This window comes from Strigops habroptila, chromosome 4 (assembly GCF_004027225.2).
Source record: "Strigops habroptila isolate Jane chromosome 4, bStrHab1.2.pri, whole genome shotgun sequence".
In the NCBI taxonomy this organism is placed as follows: domain Eukaryota; kingdom Metazoa; phylum Chordata; class Aves; order Psittaciformes; family Psittacidae; genus Strigops; species Strigops habroptila.
In genome coordinates, this window is record NC_046358.1 from 24,429,426 (window position 1) to 24,446,494 (window position 17,069).

The 17,069-nt window shown below is 35.9% G+C and overlaps 1 protein-coding gene across 8 annotated transcripts in view; it reads right to left on the bottom strand.

The window, feature by feature from the left end:
- Nucleotides 1-258: 258 nt before the first annotated feature.
- The window catches only part of EML1 (EMAP like 1), a 92,950-nt gene continuing 76,139 nt past the window's right edge, over nucleotides 259-17,069 (bottom strand). For all 8 annotated transcript variants that reach the window (XM_030481665.1, XM_030481664.1, XM_030481663.1 and 5 more), the window contains 10 exons: nucleotides 15,422-15,576; nucleotides 14,099-14,224; nucleotides 13,599-13,730; nucleotides 10,595-10,662; nucleotides 8,942-9,030; nucleotides 8,355-8,452; nucleotides 8,143-8,230; nucleotides 7,848-7,943; nucleotides 2,134-2,264; nucleotides 259-1,823 (listed from right to left, as the gene is read on the bottom strand). In XM_030481665.1, coding sequence (XP_030337525.1) covers nucleotides 1,698-1,823; nucleotides 2,134-2,264; nucleotides 7,848-7,943; nucleotides 8,143-8,230; nucleotides 8,355-8,452; nucleotides 8,942-9,030; nucleotides 10,595-10,662; nucleotides 13,599-13,730; nucleotides 14,099-14,224; nucleotides 15,422-15,576 — 1,109 coding nt within the window. In that variant the 3' untranslated portion in view covers nucleotides 259-1,697. The remainder of the gene's footprint in view (nucleotides 1,824-2,133; nucleotides 2,265-7,847; nucleotides 7,944-8,142; nucleotides 8,231-8,354; nucleotides 8,453-8,941; nucleotides 9,031-10,594; nucleotides 10,663-13,598; nucleotides 13,731-14,098; nucleotides 14,225-15,421; nucleotides 15,577-17,069) is intronic.

The following is a 17,069-nucleotide window of genomic DNA, read 5'->3' on the forward strand; positions in this document are numbered from 1 at the left end:
GCAGGTGAAAGCATGCAGCCTGTCCTTCCCTGCTGTGGAGTTTCACCCTCTAGGTGTGCATTAGGGATCACATTCCCAGCATCATGTTCACGCATTATGTACCCCAAAAATCTAGTTTTTATTCCCAAATATTTTCAAGTACAGCTCTAATAGAGAAATTACAAATGTGAGTCATAAAGTAAAGCCCTCTCTTCTATAAGTAGTTCATGTTGAAACAAAGATATTTTACTAAACAGGAAGAATGCATTGAAAATACACTTTAATACATGTTTATTGGTGTCCTGCACTTTCAGTGTAGGAGGTTGGAGATGTAATTAAAAAAAAAAAAAAAAAAATCAAAATTTATTGATTCCATTTCGTTTAAATCACTCTAAACAACCAGTGCTTTAGAGTTCAGAGAATTAGCGTTTACTGTCCATTACAAGCAAAATTTTAATATCACCTTTTTTGAGAGTGCTTAAAACTCCTCTTTTAAAATTCTTCAGATACATTCCTCAAAGTAAACAATACATTTCAATCTGTGTCACAATCAACATTGATAAGGCCTTCTTAACCATTTTATACCACCTCCACTATTACTTCATTGCAAAACACAATCTTATTTCGTACTATAAATATCCATCCATGCACAAAACACAGGGGCCAGAAGTTACACATTAATATCTCATGTAGGCTTCCAAGACTTCTTTTACCCTCTGCAGGTTTATGGTACACTTAAAAAGATATCTTTAGACTTGGTCTACTTGGTCTTAAAATACAAATATACAATATCCATAAGCATAAAAAAGTAAAGCTAGATTGCCTTACCATTTGTTATGAACTGCTAAAATCTTATACATGTACAATATAGCATCATGCTGATTAATATACATATTAGTTAAATACAGCAACCAATAATGGGGATGTGGACAAGCTTTTCTGTTTTGTTTTCAAAAAGAAATTGTTCATATACACGTAAAAAGACTTTTAATTTAAACTCATATGGAATACCTGAACCACATAGACATCTGTAAACCCTGCTGAGATATTCAGGTCAAACTGGGGCATAACCTGCTGATTCACTTAAAAGGGAACAGAGCTCCTCAGAGGTGACTTCCAAGGTGTGCTGTTCCCAAGAGAATGCAAACTTACCAGCATTCGCATTTTCAGGTCTAGAACACTAGTTTTTGCATCTTACATCTCAGTTTATACTATTTGCATCTACTCTTCATCCTCCATCAGGAACAATTCGGTACCTTGACATTGTAATAGATTTTTCTAAATAAGTAGATATACAGTACAAAGTGTAGATAGTGAAACAAGTAAGCACATATATACAGTCTTTGAAAGGCATTTTTGTGACCATTTTAGCAGTGTTTATAGAAAACATTTAAGATAGTCACATTCTGCTGATACCACTGTATTGCAAACTGTCAAGCCACATTTCTTATATTAAACTTGTACTGTATTGTGTATTGTACAACAGAAAACGATCATTCTTAAGGTGTGACACAATGAAAAAAAAAATATAAATCACTAGACTGAGTAAGATAACCAGCACAGGGCTTCATTTTCCTGAGGTTTGTAAGAATTTTTTAAACAAAAATCACAGTGACCAGGCTAAACTGCAAACATACTGTTAAGTTTTAAATATACAGTTTATACATAAGTTCTGTGCATGGTCGACTCAACTGTGTATGTTCACACTGATGTTTCCTTTAAATAACTCGCCACTGCATAATACTTGTATCTTTTCCGCCTGTGGAGATGAGATGGGTGTCTTCACAGAGAAAATCTACATTAGTTACATGACTACTATGTCCACCGTACACATGGCTTGGAGCCTAGAAAACACCATATTAGTGAGACTATAAGCTGTCATAAAAACATACCGTTATAACATTCATACAACAGTGAAACCAAGGTATCACATCATTCCCTTAAAGTATTTTGATATTAAGTTAAACTTTAAATTTAATTGTAGTCTCAATTAATCCTAAGTAAATCCCTTAGGCATAAACATATTCCCATTCTTTTGTTTGGGGAGTGGGGTTGTATATTTTTTTGTTGTTTGGGGGTTTTGTTGTACATGGGAAAACAACGCTTAATGCACTTTTGCAAATTACACGAGTAAATTTTTTGGAAATACCTTACCCTAAACTGCGAACATGGATATGAGAAGAGATGTACTTTGCCAAAATCATCCCCTGTTGATAGCAGTTTTCTGCCATGTGATCGACAGACAGCATTGATATCTGTTCCATCTGAACCTTCAGGCCATACACCTGAAATACAGAGGGACTAATTAAAGGTTTTCATAAAGGAAATAGAAGTGACAGCTTAAGTTTTTGTTAAAATATTAATAAAGGATTACTTGTTAAAAAAAAAAAAAAAAGATAAAACTATAAAAATAACTGCTGTTGAGCCACTACGTGTACTTCCGTACCAGCAAAAGACCAGATATTAACAGGAAATCAAGCACATAAACAAATACTGTATTTCCTCTAGTCAAAGTGCTTCTTACTCTGAAAAAAAATTCTGCTGAATTATGGCCATGTGTCTGAGCCTAAAAGAATTCTCATATGTTTATGTAGAAAAAATAAGTTACTGCTTTTATTTTCCCTTCTGCTTATGTATGAGCTAACATACTTTATACTACTGTAGTCTGAAAAACTACCTATGTGTGATTCAACATACTTTTCATACTGCTAAAGTCTAAAATCTCTGAAACAAGAATTTATATGGATTAAAATGTTTTTCATAATCAATAGATCCCTCAAAAAGAAACTGAACCTACCATGAATTTTTGAAATGCTTCTGCTTTGCTGTAATTCTCATCGTTCCTCACATACTCTACTTGCTGGTCTTGCACAAAGTGGTGTTCTAAAATTAAACTGTAAGCTCACCAATGCAAGGACCAAATCTGTGCACCACATCTTTAAAGCCTCTGAATACCTGCCTGTAATAAATTGGAATTGTAATAAAATCCAACCAGTTATTGCAATTTCATTTTATGTATGCAGTACTGTGGTGGCTTGCTTTTTTTAAATCATTTTTGTAATTCAGATTTTATCTAATCCCTACCCAACGTAACTGATACCTAGCTTTCAGAGACCACTGACATAATCAGTTAACATGTGTGTTCTGCCATTATGATTTGGCAAAAACCCCACCTTGTGTTGGCATTACAACTTTCAATGACAGTCCCTATGTCACACATCCTCTGCAGTGTCCCCTGTCAGTTCCACCACTTGAGTGCATGCTCTCTGTTGTTATTACAGGTCAGGGTGACTGAGTTGCTACTCCCCTTGCTTGCCCTCCCATCTCCTGGAAGGATGCCTAAGCCTGTGAGCAGGGCAGGCACACTCCAGCTTCTCCTTCTTTGGGCTAGTCGTAACACCAAAGCAGGCATCTGCCTTGCACTGTGGAAAGAACTTGCCTTCAATCTGCATGGGATTCTGCCCATATACAGTCTTTGTATCATTGCACTTTATCATTGTATTCAAAAGCACTGAGGAAGTGACTCCATGCCTTTATAAGGAACTACAATTTGTAGTAAATAAAATGAAACACAAAGCACTGATTTGTGGACTGCCCATAACTCTCCTGATGTGTATGGAATCCTCTTTGCTAGATCAAGGACAGTAGAAAAGAGGCTTAAAGGAAGGTACAAAGAAGAAACATGGTAATTGTTACTTGCAGAGTTATGAACACGGACAATGAAGACACAGAGAAAAGCTGTTTTAAATAACTGTTTTGACAAAATGGAAGCTGTATGAACATCAGATGCTAGCTGCAAAGAGGCAGGAGTCTTCTCAAGAGGTCACTATGACAAGCTGGAGATAAAGGAAATGGTTTAAGAAACAAGACTGCCATTTTGAAATGGGGAAGGGATCATATCAGGGATTTCAAGACTCTGCTCTTTCAAAATTTATTCTAGTGCCTTACAGTCAGGTTTTTTTAATATGTAAAGTGAATCCTCTTTGCTGAAAAATTAGTCCATTTTTTCCCCATTCTCTGCAGACACAGAAAAAAAACAACTTCCTTTTTCTCATTTGAAAACTGATGCCATGCTTTTCTTCTTCTCCTCATCTCTAAAATGCATTTATTACATCTTTTCTCCCAGAACAGTATTTAGATGGATAATTATTCCGCACATTATCTGTTGGTCCAATGTGTAAAAACCAGAAGCAGCTATTCCAGCTGTGACTGGAGCAGATACTGATAAATGGATGATTACTTCACATTTTGCATGGTATCCTTTTTTCATTACACATCCCACTAATGCATCTGCCTCTCCTAGAACAGCATAATGCTGTTGACTCATGTTCAGCTTGCAAAAGTAATCTGATCTTTCTGTGCAGATCTCCTCTCTTGCCTTCTTTCCTCCTTTCTGTATTTGCACAACTGGGTTCTGCTGTTCAAGTGAATAACCTCCTATTTCTCTGTTGAATTGCCTCTTTTTTTTCATACCAATCCTCTATTTCTCGAGACAATTTGCTAATCCCACAGCTTCCAACACCTACAAATTATATACACTGTAATTATATACATGACATTAATAAATATATTCAAACATAATATTAAATGTACAGTCTTCTAGTTGATTTTGAATGCAACCAGTCTGAGCTCTGCTCTGCTTGCAGTGTTGTCTGGCTTTGCATAGCATCTTACATTTCTTCTGTTCCTGTTCTTCACCCTCAAATATTAATTTTTCCAAAACAGGGCATGTGATATAAACTGATGCCTTAGCTGTGTATCCTGCAGCCCATGGCTCTTGCAAAGACATACAGATCAGTAAGTGTCTTAAAGTCTTTAGTCCTTCCCATTTACATGTGTTTGTATCATTAAGATATCCTCCCCTCAATACACTTTGTTACATGCTGTTGATTTTCAGTTGAATTGTCTCTAAACATTTCCAGGCTGACTAATCAGCCCCCATGCTTGAAGTCAGGTGTTCAAAAGACCAATATTCTTTCCCCCCTCCACTGGTGACGTTAATCTGCTAGTGCTATGCATGCTATTTGTGATTTTTAGGTGGTTCTACTAAAGTGAGAAAACATCCCTAGTTTCAGTCAGCCAGCAGCTACTGAAAAATCAACATAATAGAAGCCTCATATCCTTGACGATGTGATTACTTCTTCTGTGTCCAGTGGGGCAATACTGGCAAGCATTTGAAGACCGGTCATACTAGCTGCTCTGAGGCCCCAAAGTACTGAATAGTAGAGTGATTTCCAACATTACTGGACTGGTTTTCAATTTATAATTTATGAGCTTCTTCAATGTATTATTTTAGCCACTAACTTTGCACTTTATCCTCTCCATATGGGCTTTGAAGGTAAGTATATGATTCTGCAGATATTGCATTCGTTATTCTCCATTTTTCCAGTACTCAGCCTGTTCTCTACAAAATAAATACTAATGGTCTTGAGATTATGCTAACCAGTTGTTTTTACAGATAGAACAAGGTTCCTCACACTCAGATAAAACTTTCCAATGTACTCCTTCCCTACTGAAAGCAGAGGTTATCCTTTCGTTACTGGCACTAACTGTGTTAGCATCAGATTGCAGTAAGTCTTCTAATAAAGATGTATTAAAATAGAAAAAGAAGTGTTAGGGTTTTTTTTAACACTTCAGCCTTAACAGCATCCTATCTCTCTCCTCTCTGCATAACAGACCAATATTGTCACTGGTCCTTCTGTTATTTCTGTGCTTGAGACGTATGCATTTATGTTTAAGCTTTGATTACATGTCTCCTTGGTCCTGCAACAGCTTCTGCTTTCTGCATTCCTCTGCATTTTAGGAAAAGGCAACAACAGTTTAACCAAATTTACGTTTTGCTGTCACGCCTATCTTTCCTCTGGGCTGGCAGAGTTTGTGCACTTCATACCATCTAAGGAACTACCACATCTCACCTTTTCTCCAACTTCAGATCTTTCCTAACAGGGCTTTGGATTTCTGCAGTTTGCCTCCTTCAAGTCCATTATTTTCGTTTAGTTGCTCTTTTTGCTTCCTATACTAAGGATCACACCTCCTATTTCCACAGTCGTTCCTACACATGATGCATTCACATTCTCAGCAAATTCCTTCCAAATCCCCAGAATCAAATCTGGAAGAAATTCCCCTTTATGTGCTTATTTCTTTCCTGTATCAGAAGAATTTTGAGAACTTGCTGGTTAGCCACTATACTGCAATTCCTTTCCCAAAAGAGACTGGAATAGTTAAAATCTCACATCCTCAGCAATTCCTGCGATTTGACTGATTCTGATAGCTATTAAAAAAAATTCCCTTCATTTTATTGTTCTGGAATGATGGACAACAGTACAACCCTGGCACCATTTCATCTATAATTATTATGCATTATTTTTGCAACTTCCCAGTCTGAACCTCTATAGCTATGAATCCTCAGTACATATGGTACCATATTCTCTTCTTATGCATTGCATATCCTTTCTAAGTTATATCCGTTTATTTTAGAATTCCATTCTTTTGATGAACATCCTCACAATCTCTATGGAATTACTAAATGGTAACTGTGATAATTATTAAAACTTAGCAGCTACTTTTACTTATTCCTTATCCTTGTTGCTTTAGCTTACAATAAACCAGTTCAGCATGGAGGACTAGAAGTATAACAATGTATATGCAGTTTCCACAAGTTCTCCATTGGCCCAAGAGATCATTTTGTTCCACAGTCTGGCTCCAAAAGCTGATTTGTTGCAAGGGGGAAAAACCCTTCTCAGGTGTGACACTCTTCTATGACTCTCTATGCACCAAAAGCAGCCCCATATTCTAATACCTCTATATTTTGCATGAATCCAAATCATAAGGTAAGGAATACTCAATGTATTTAGTATCTCAGAATATCTGAACCTGTAACGCTAAATGCAAAGACTTCATAGCTCTGTAACTGTGTGTCACATACATATACTCAAACCCCAGGAATATCTTAAAACTTCTAAGATAAGGGCCTTCATCCTTCATATGAGAAACACATTATGCCAACATGCAGCCAAGTCTCCTGGGATTTCCTCCTGTTACTCAATCTGCATGTTGTAGTGATACCCAAGCATTGCTTGTCAGTTAAATGATACAAAATCTCAATGTGTCTTCCCAGCATATTGCTACTGCTATCCCATCTTTAGGCTCTTAAAACATGTCCTTTCTGGCTGCCTTCAAAAACATTACTGCATCTATCCTAGTTGAAACATGGGTGAAAACCACACTCTCCTCTGAACTCTACCACTGCTTCCTATTTTATCTATCTTGAGGACTTAAGAATGGAAGCTTGTTGTATGATCTGTCTAGCTCTGCAATGCATAGTGTAATGACGCTCTGTGCTCTGCACGAAAGAGAAGTCCCATGCAAACAAACTATCCTGATTTTGTTACATTTTTCTTGTTTCTTCTTGCATTCTTTTCACCTAAATGCTACGTAGTGTATCAAAATACATTGTAAGCACTTAATGACAGAGACTTGTCACTGTTTTATGTTCGTACAGTAACTAGCGCAAGCAAAACTGATTCTGGCAAGGGGATTTGGCACAGCAGCTGCCTAAATAATTCCACAGAACTGGTACTTTGAATTAAAAATTATGAGAAGTAACTCTAGTGTGACAGAAAGGGCAGTGTGCGATTTCTTCCTTGTCTCCCACCTTCATTGTAATTTAAAATTTGTACTTGAAGCTAGCAATAATATTAAATCAGAGTCTTTCTGGATTGAAATAAGAGGACAGATTGTAATAAAAATGGCATAACAGAAGTTCTGTATTTTTTCCTGAAATATGAATAGTCATGTTTCATAAGAAAAAGTTGGCAATCCAAGTGTTTGTTAATAACAAGAATGGTAAGAGATTGTAAGATACTTACCAAAAACATGGAATCCTAAAGTACAGGTGTAAGTGGCCCATTCTATGTCTCTGGTTGTTTCAACACTCACCACTTGTTTACAAGCAGAGGGGATCCCTACAAAAGGAAAAAAAAAAAAAAAAAATCAACAACCAGATGATAACACTTTTAATTCTCAAATGGTATAGATTTTTGATTGTACGGATGAATTAAAACATATGGTCTATCCTGGCAGTTATATGGTCTCATTTAAACTTTAATCTGTATTAGACTGCCTGAACTTTGCACAAAAGGACTAAATATAATTCTTACTCACAGTATAAGATTTCATAGTCTCCTGAATTAGACACAAGATATTGTGAATTAACAGACCAATCCAGATGAGTAATGAAGCTGGAATGACCCTACAAAGAGAAAAATATTGGATTAGCTGCACTAACAGTATCTCTAAATGTGACAGTATTAATACAGTGCTACAAAACATGCTTAAGTTACTAATATTGAACTAGGAGAAAAAACGCTACCTACCGAACATTTGCCAATTCTTGTGTACTTTCTTCCATTTTCACTTATACCATATATATAAATACAGTTGTCATGGGAACCTATCGCCAAGAAGTTTCCATCTATAAGCAAAAAAGTGAACTGTAATTATTTCTGTAAGAAAGAACTTAGGAAAAGTTAGTGTGTCATGGGCAAGAGGAACTGCTCTATTTTTTCTTTTTCAGATGCATATTGATGCATGTTTAAAGTTTACAAAAGAGCAAGTTTATACAGCAAGTATTACTCTACTCTTAAAACCACATGACACTTCTGGAAGAAGCCACAGTCCATTTAGAACTAACCTGATTGCAACAACCTGTGCAGTTAAATCATATTCAGTTTTTTTCTTCCCAGTGAAACCATACTGAATATGTGTGGGAGGGAGGGAAGGAAAAGAAAACTAGAGCTTAAGACACCACCCATTCAGTGCTGCCAGTGTTTCACGGCATATTTATTTTCAACTTCAGTATGACAAGTGGAGAATTATTTGGGGTTGGTTTGTTTTAAAATTCAATTAAAAAAAAAAAATTCAACACTTTTTTTTTTCCTCCAGTAAATAAATGCTCTCAAACCTGGTGAGTAACGCATTACAGACAGCTGTTCGTTTCCATCTGTGTGTACAGTGACCAAGTCTTTTGTTTCTGTGTCGAACACAAACCACCTGTTGTAAATACAGAAAGAGGCCAATAAATCATTCCATAAGGCATTTAAATCTACTGTAATCTTGACCAACTTTTCTTCTGTCAAAATAGCATAAGTTTTACACCAAAAAAAGAAAAACATCAACTGCTACTTTGTTTGGTTTGTTTTTACTTTAAGACAAGGATAGTTTCTTTCTCATGTTTTTTAATCAGAAAAACAATCAGACATTGACCTTAATATCAATCTTCAGATTTTAGTCTGTTTTACTAAGTCACACACTAGAATAAAGTAATCATTACAAATAATGACCCTTCTCCTTTAATGCCCCCCCTCTATGCTATGCTGATGTTTAAATTGATGCCTACATTAAATCCTAGGGCAAAGGAAAACACAAGCCATAATCAGGACCATACTCTTTAGTTGAAAGACTGGCTTTTTTTCTTAATTTATTTTTAAGTTGATTTATTATTTTTTTAATTCATTTAATTAATTGCAATGAATTAAAATTTAATTTGTGGAAATGTATAGACAGGATAAAGATAAAATTTGCATTCACTACTTGCATCAAATTACTAAAGACAAAGTAAAAATTCCCCTCAGAGCTTCTCCTTTTGATTTACTTTACCTAATAACTAAAGTAAATCCTTTATTTAGGATTGATATACAGTCCAAAACAATCTTGGCTCATAACCTCTAAGCATCCTGTATGTTCTCAGTTAAGTGGAACTGTTTTCAATACTAACAGCAAAGTCTGCCCTCAAGTGACATGAAAGGGGAGGATGAAGTTACAGCAAAGGCACTCCCTCTTTTGCCATAGACCTCCAAGGTTATGCCCAGGACCTGCTGTTGACCCACTATGTGACTAAGGGCTCAATTGGCCCTGTAAAATGAAGATACTGTCTGTCACCTCAGTTTTGTCTGTCTTGTTTATGCCTCACATTTTTCAGGCAGAACAAGTCTCCTAATATGCATTTTTACACTGTGTCTAGCACAGTAGAACATTTGCCAAATTTTTGTTACAGCCTCTGGTTGTCACTGCATTAGAGATAATAAACCACTTGCTAAATTTTCCAACGAGTAACTTCTTTCATATGCCATTTCCTCTACACTGCCCTACAGGCCTCAGAGGAGATCTCTAAATGCATCTGAAAAGTTAACACATTATTTCAAACTAACTCCTTCTTTAGCCTCTCCTTTGCCACAATGGACACAAAGATTTAACATTTAGGTCACTTATGGTGACAGCACCTCACATGCATGACCCACTGCGAACCTAGACGTCTTGCCCTGTCCAAATCCACCTCCTCCCACTGATCTTAGATTGCTGCTCTCCCAGGGCAGAAACCACTTCTCTTTCTTCTGTGCTCATGCAATGCTCAGCAAACACCAGTACTGGTCTAAGGCTAGGGTTTCTAGGCACTAAGGCAACATAAATAAATTTCACTTCGAAGTTCAACAGAAATCAATAGGGGATAAATACATGTCACGCATATATCTGCAAAAAAAGAACATGAACTTGGATGTGATCTGGAAAAATCATGTAGTGTTTGTTGATGCCCCAGGTGTAGTTCTGCACATCTTACCTTCCAGTCAGCGTCCCTACTGCAACAACAGATGCTGAGGGATGAAAACCTGAAGATTGTGCTGGATCCTAAAATGTTTCAGAAGGAAGAACACTTTTTTACAAGTCCAAGTTATAACAAAAACACAGTTCAATTATCTGTCTCAGGAGCAGAGTAAGTCTGTCTTGTTTGTTTTGGGATTTGGTGCTTTGTTTTTGTTGTTGTTGTTTGTTTGTTAGTCTTTTTTTTCCTCTTAAATACAATCTTAAGAGAAAAAAGCATTTTTAACTGATTGAACTATTACCCAATAGATTCCCCTCCCCCTCCATACAAGGCCATTGTTTTCCTTTCTTCACTACCTAAAAATAACTCGGCAAGTGATTTCATAACAATAACATTGGCAAAGGCAGCTTCTCAACAAATCACAAACAAGTAAGAGATAAAAATAACTTATTAAATTAGAGCTGAACTAAGAATTAAGTACCAAAGCTGCAGTTCACCTACTGTCCAAAGGACAAGCAAGTACATTATTCAACAAAGGTATGTACCACTTTGTGTGGAGGGGTAAAGCCTAGCTTCTACACACACCACCACCTTTTTCAGTACTTGCCAGTTGCAGCTTAGTGGGAGATTAAGGACATAAACTGGGTTTCTTATTTTGATATGTGATTTTAAAACATTTTACTTTGTATAGTGTATTATTATGGAGACAGAATTGCAGTATTATTATGGAGGTAGAATTGCAGTATTTTTCTTACAATTCAAACATATGCCTAGAAAACAGGTAAGCATTTTCTTTCTAATACTTGTTCAGTTACAAAGAACGAGCTCCAGAACTCTTCAGGTTATTGCAGAAAGTGCCAAAATAAACAGCTTATTTTTTCTGATGCATTTTAAAGTTATTTTTGGCAGGTAAAAAAGAAAAAATTAAAAAAAATCCAGCAATATATCTCACAGAAACACTTACCTCCTTGATTTTCTATATTCTAAAACAGTATCACATTGTAGCCCTTTTAGTAAATCTGTTCGCATTTCTACCAGTTTATAATTGCTAGCCCTAGAGGCTAGGTATAAGGGATATTCTCATTAATTTTAAACAAGTGACTAATTTCAAGTCATTACTAACACTGAAGAAATTTCAGAGAATTGCCAAGATGCAGGATTTCTATATGCCTGTTCTAAACCACTTCAGTAGTTCAGGAAGGAAAGTTTGTTAATTTTTTAAAAGTATAATTTCATAGTGAATGCTAAAATATTCTCTTGAATAAACTGGAGATTCAAACAGTGAATGTAATCTGAGCAGTAACTTGTACTCATAACCACATTAAAAAGATTTTACATAGATCTCTATGACAAAAATAGGTTAACATGAAATGATTTATTTACTCTAGATAATCAGTGGCTGATTTATGAAACAGTCTCAGACATTTCAAGTGGTTAATAAGGAGATTATTGTTAAGACTGATAATAGAAATCTTGTCTTAATGAACCAGTGTATACTTGGAGGGGAAAAGAAATATATCTAAAAGTCTAGCTTAATAGTCCTACTGCTGTTGCCATCAACCTTTTAAAAGAATCAAGGTAAATAAGGCAGTTTCTTAATTGTTTCAATAACAACAGTTTCTTAGAGAGTGCCTTATATTTGCAAAACCACAGCTAAGTATTAATTGAAGCTCCCTGTAAGTCATAATCAGCTAAATTCCAGCTCTGTTTTTCAGAGGACATGAAGGATAAAACAATGGAAATTATGTCCTTTTTTGAGTTGATGATTACTTAAGTAACTTTATTTCTGAGACAGCAGCTTATCTGATTTATTCCTGTTCCACAGTGGTTTTGAGCATGTTTCTAAATAATCAAATTAAGTCTCCACAAAAAAAACCCTATGCTGAAAACCAGAAAGGTCTATATAAGTTTCCAGTTGTATCTTTGTTTGAGTCACTCTGAATTGCATGTGAAGAATTTCTACAATCCAGTGTGTTTATATTCCTTACTGTACAATAGTGTACTATTATTGCTGTATTTCGAAACAAAAAAGGCATGGGGTTATCTTTTCTTAGAGAGTTTACCAAGAAAGGTCCAGGAAAATTTGGTTTGTAACTGCTCACTATTTCTAATAATATGTTTTATTATTGAAGTTTGTAACCTAAGTGTGCTGGTATCTATTCGATCTTGCATTTGACATCCTGGTAGCAGTTCAAGAGATTTGCAAGCACATTAAGATTTTGGTGCATCTCAAGGTTTGACCATTTCCCTGAGGCCCAACTACAGTATTCTTAAAGAATGAAGGGGAGAGAGTTTATTTTTAAGTCCAAATCACATTAACATATCTTAAACCCTAAAATTATTAGGAAGTAGGAAAATGCAATTATCTGCCTGATTCTTAGGCCAAGCCCTTGATTGATTTCCTTTTTTTTTTAAGAATGAACGAACTACTTTTATTTTCCTTTCTATTAAGTTCTTATGCTACAGACCAATCTGTCTTTATAACTAAGGCACTGAACTGCGGAAACATGGCTCCATCTGTGGGGCAGGAGAACTGTTGATTTGGTCTCTCCAATTAATTTAGAACTCAGCAAAAGCATGGACCTTAGAACATATGACCTTGGTTAGACAGATAAATTCAATTTTCCACATTCACCAAGCAAGGATGTTTTAACAAGTGTATATCACTGGACTAGGATACTATGAAAGATGGTTTGGCAAATGCTCTTCTGTTAAGACTGCTTCAACCTGGTGCAGCAGCATACACTTCTTGCAGATGTGTTGTATTCAGAAAGTCTTATCAACACCAGTTTTAAGGCCCCAAAACCACACCTCTATATAATATAGCACATGGATCCATATAACTTAAGGTTATAATTTTTGGTTTTAAGAGTTTTACATCCATTTTCAGAAAGATAAATTTTATGACTCTCATTTTTTTTCCCCTCAATACTTGAAGATATTTTTAATCAATTATTTTTTGAAAAAACTAAATTACTTGAGAAGTTCTATCAGAGTAGAGTTGTGTTTAATAAATTTATACCTCTATAATCTTGTTCCAGATAGGATGATGAGTGGTTGCATCCCAGAGAGTAATGTGTTTGTCATGTCCACAAGTGAAGAACTGAGGTTTGGAGGAATGGACTGCAAGTCCCCAAAGCTCATCAGTGTGACCCTAAACAAGCAGAAATAGTTCTTGACAAGAAGGACGGCACCATCAAAACTAAACATGTTTAAACAGGATTAAAATTACTGTATATTTTATAGCTATAAAATATATATAGTTCTATATAATTATAAAAATATATAAAAATATACATAGTTATAAAATATACATAGTTACTGTATATTTATACTTATAAATAACTATATATTAAAGCATTAGAAAAATATCTTGGCTTAGATAGATGTATATTTATAATATTATTTATTGCCAAAAGTACTGAAATAATGAATCAAATAGATGCATGTCTATGAAACTTAACTTTAAGCAGTTTACTGCTATTATTCACTTTGAAAGGTTTTTGTAAGGCAACAGCTTACCTGGGTAATTGGGAAAAAATCTCCTGATAGTGTGCCCTGCAGGACGAAGTTTCTGGTGGTTCCTATTAATACAACGTCCCCTTTTCCCTCTGCTACAGTTCTTACTGGACCAAACTGCTCTGGAATCTGTGCTCATAACAGACAAACAGATAAGTCAGACAATTTGTCAAGTGTTCCTATTTTTAAAGATATATGGCCTAGCAAATGCATTTTAATAAATGCTGCACAGAGAAGAAAACAAATTAATGGATGAACATATATGTCTGACTTTCAAAAGTTTGTAACAACTTGCACCAGCTCAATAACGATCTTTATAACACTACAAGAAAAGACAACCTTATCTACAGAACACTCTGTTTGTACAGACAAACCAAGTACTTAAAAAAACAGAAAAAGTTCCTTCATGCTGTGTTAACTCGATCCTGTTTTAATTGCAGCTGTGATATCAGACTAAACATTTCTACTCAGAGATAATGTCAGGCTTTGTATCACTAGTACTTTCCTGCAAGGAATGTTTCTTTAATTGCAGCCTATGTTCTGAAAGAGCCAGTGCCAATCTCCAATATAAAATTTTACATCTTCCCTTGAACTTAAAATAAGGAATACCACTGTATGAATGTATGAACGAGTAAGAGAAAAAGAAGGATGCCATGGTTAGAAACAGCACAACAAGCACATACTTTGTGCTGTGTTAAAAACTGAATTACCAAAACAGACATGCCCTTCCAGCTGCACATATATTTGCAACATTCAATACCATAGAGTTGAAACCCTTCCTCAGAGTTTTATGCTGATTGTTCTCTTACATTCAGTATGTAAACAGCCGTATAGTTCTGCCCAAACAAATTCTGCTTTAGTATTTTAAGTTTCGATATAACAACTGAATTCATTTTTGGAATTTCTTTTTAAATAAAACCCAACACTAACCAAGAAATTATTGAAAAAAATGTAACTACTAAAACCTCAAAAAAATCCTCACATCATTTTAGAAAAGACAAAAACATTTTGCTGTTGTAATACCCTGAAGTGAAAAATTATCTCACCTTATTAATTGCAGAGAAAGGAAGAAATAATATGAAAAAGTATGAATACAAGATTTGTTTTCCAATTACCACAGATCTTAAAAAGGAAACACTATGTTAATGAATAGGCTATCACAGGAATCACCTTATGACTCAAATGATATTGCACTTTCCCATTGATTTGCTTTCCCACAGAACACACACCCATAAGAAAAAAAAAAATTATTTAAAAAGCTCTCTTCAGAAGACAGCTAAAATTTCATTTTGAGCAATGGAATAATTTCAATATAGATGATATCACCTCAGTTTTATGAAGTTTTTGGTAATTTCCATTCCAAGATATCAGCTTTCTGTCTTTTCCACCTCCTGATACTAACGTGCCATCTCGCAGCATACACAGCGCAAATATTCCACCCTCATGTGCCCCTTGAACTGCGTGGCTTATTCTGTTGGTACCTGGATAGAAGGAAAAAAGACATTGCTACTGAAATACTCAGCTTAATAGCTCATTTTTCCCTTCCTCCCCCACCCCACCCTGTTTCTTTACTACCTGACAAGGATTGTATTTAAACAATAATAATGGTGGGCATGGAGTGTTGCACCAAAATGTGCAGACCCACAGAAGAGACTGAACTAGTACATCTTAAGAGCACATTCCGCCAGTCTCAAAATTTAAAAGCATACACACTCAGTGTAGTTCAAACACAAAGTAAAACAAGTTCATTTAAACCTTTTTGTGGGTGTTTAAGCTAAATCGTTAGACATCTGCTACTGCAGTAGCACTATGCACCTTATCAACAAAGAAACCACAACCCAGTCACTTGTTATCTTCCTAGGATATTCCACGGCCTTCAAACGCCAAGCTTGCACCAAAACCCAACTAAGCTAAAGGTCTTTGTACATCTGGCAGAAAGTGCTGAATCACTCTCTGAAAGAGCCTGGATTTCTTTACTGATGAACACAGCTTTTTCAGGTATGTTCTTAGACTCAAAACACTTTCAAAACCAGCTACATTAGATTAAACATCTCTGATGAAACATTACTATTACAAAGTATAAGGAAATGGTTACTGATGATTCTGTTACTGAAATATGCACCTTGCATCAAAGCTTGGCTTACTATGTTTAGCACAAGTGAGGAGCTGATGCAAGTTAGGAAGAAACAACTCCTTTTTCCTTTATAAATCCCACTTGTTTCTATCCACATCTGTGGATATAATGTGTCAGTTACAAGTTTTTGCTAAGGGTACTCTGACCTGGTGGAAGCAGCCCCAACTTCAATATAGAAATCTGAGTCAAAAGTATTGAAGACATAGAAAGTACGCTGTACTAAGATACAAAACCAAGAACAACATTTGCTCAACTCGAAAGAACCAGCAGAGGTGAGATGTTGAGAGGAAGAGCAGAAGAGGCTGCTTGCAGTCAAGGCAGAAATTAGTCTACCAGCATGAAGGCAAACTGGCCCCAGAGCAGTGCACTGACCCTGCCATGCCAGCAGCTGCCACTATCTCCCTTGGCTGCTGGCAGTCTGAAATAACAACCGAGAACAGGGAGATGGGGCTATGCAATTTCTACACTCTGTTTGGAAGGAAAAGTGTTCAAGTGTCTTGTGTTAAACTATGATAGGAAAAAGAAAAGGGAATTAAGAGAGGAGCTGAGTTACGAACACTACATCCACCCCTTTCCTCAACAGTAGTGTGTTGGTCAAAAGCACAAGGAGATAATTGGCTGATAGGTCTTGGACGGAAAAAATCTACAAAACCAGCCCAGTAAGGCTCAACTGTGTAACTGATTCACCATGTTGCTTCCTGGTTCTTACATCCTTTGAGTATCATGGGAGAAGGCACTGAGTAAATAAGCAGCTGTCACTCATATCCCTTCTCTCTTTACTAATAAGGCCTGCTTTAGGGGATTCTCCTTATTCCTGTGCATGGCATCTTATTCATTAAG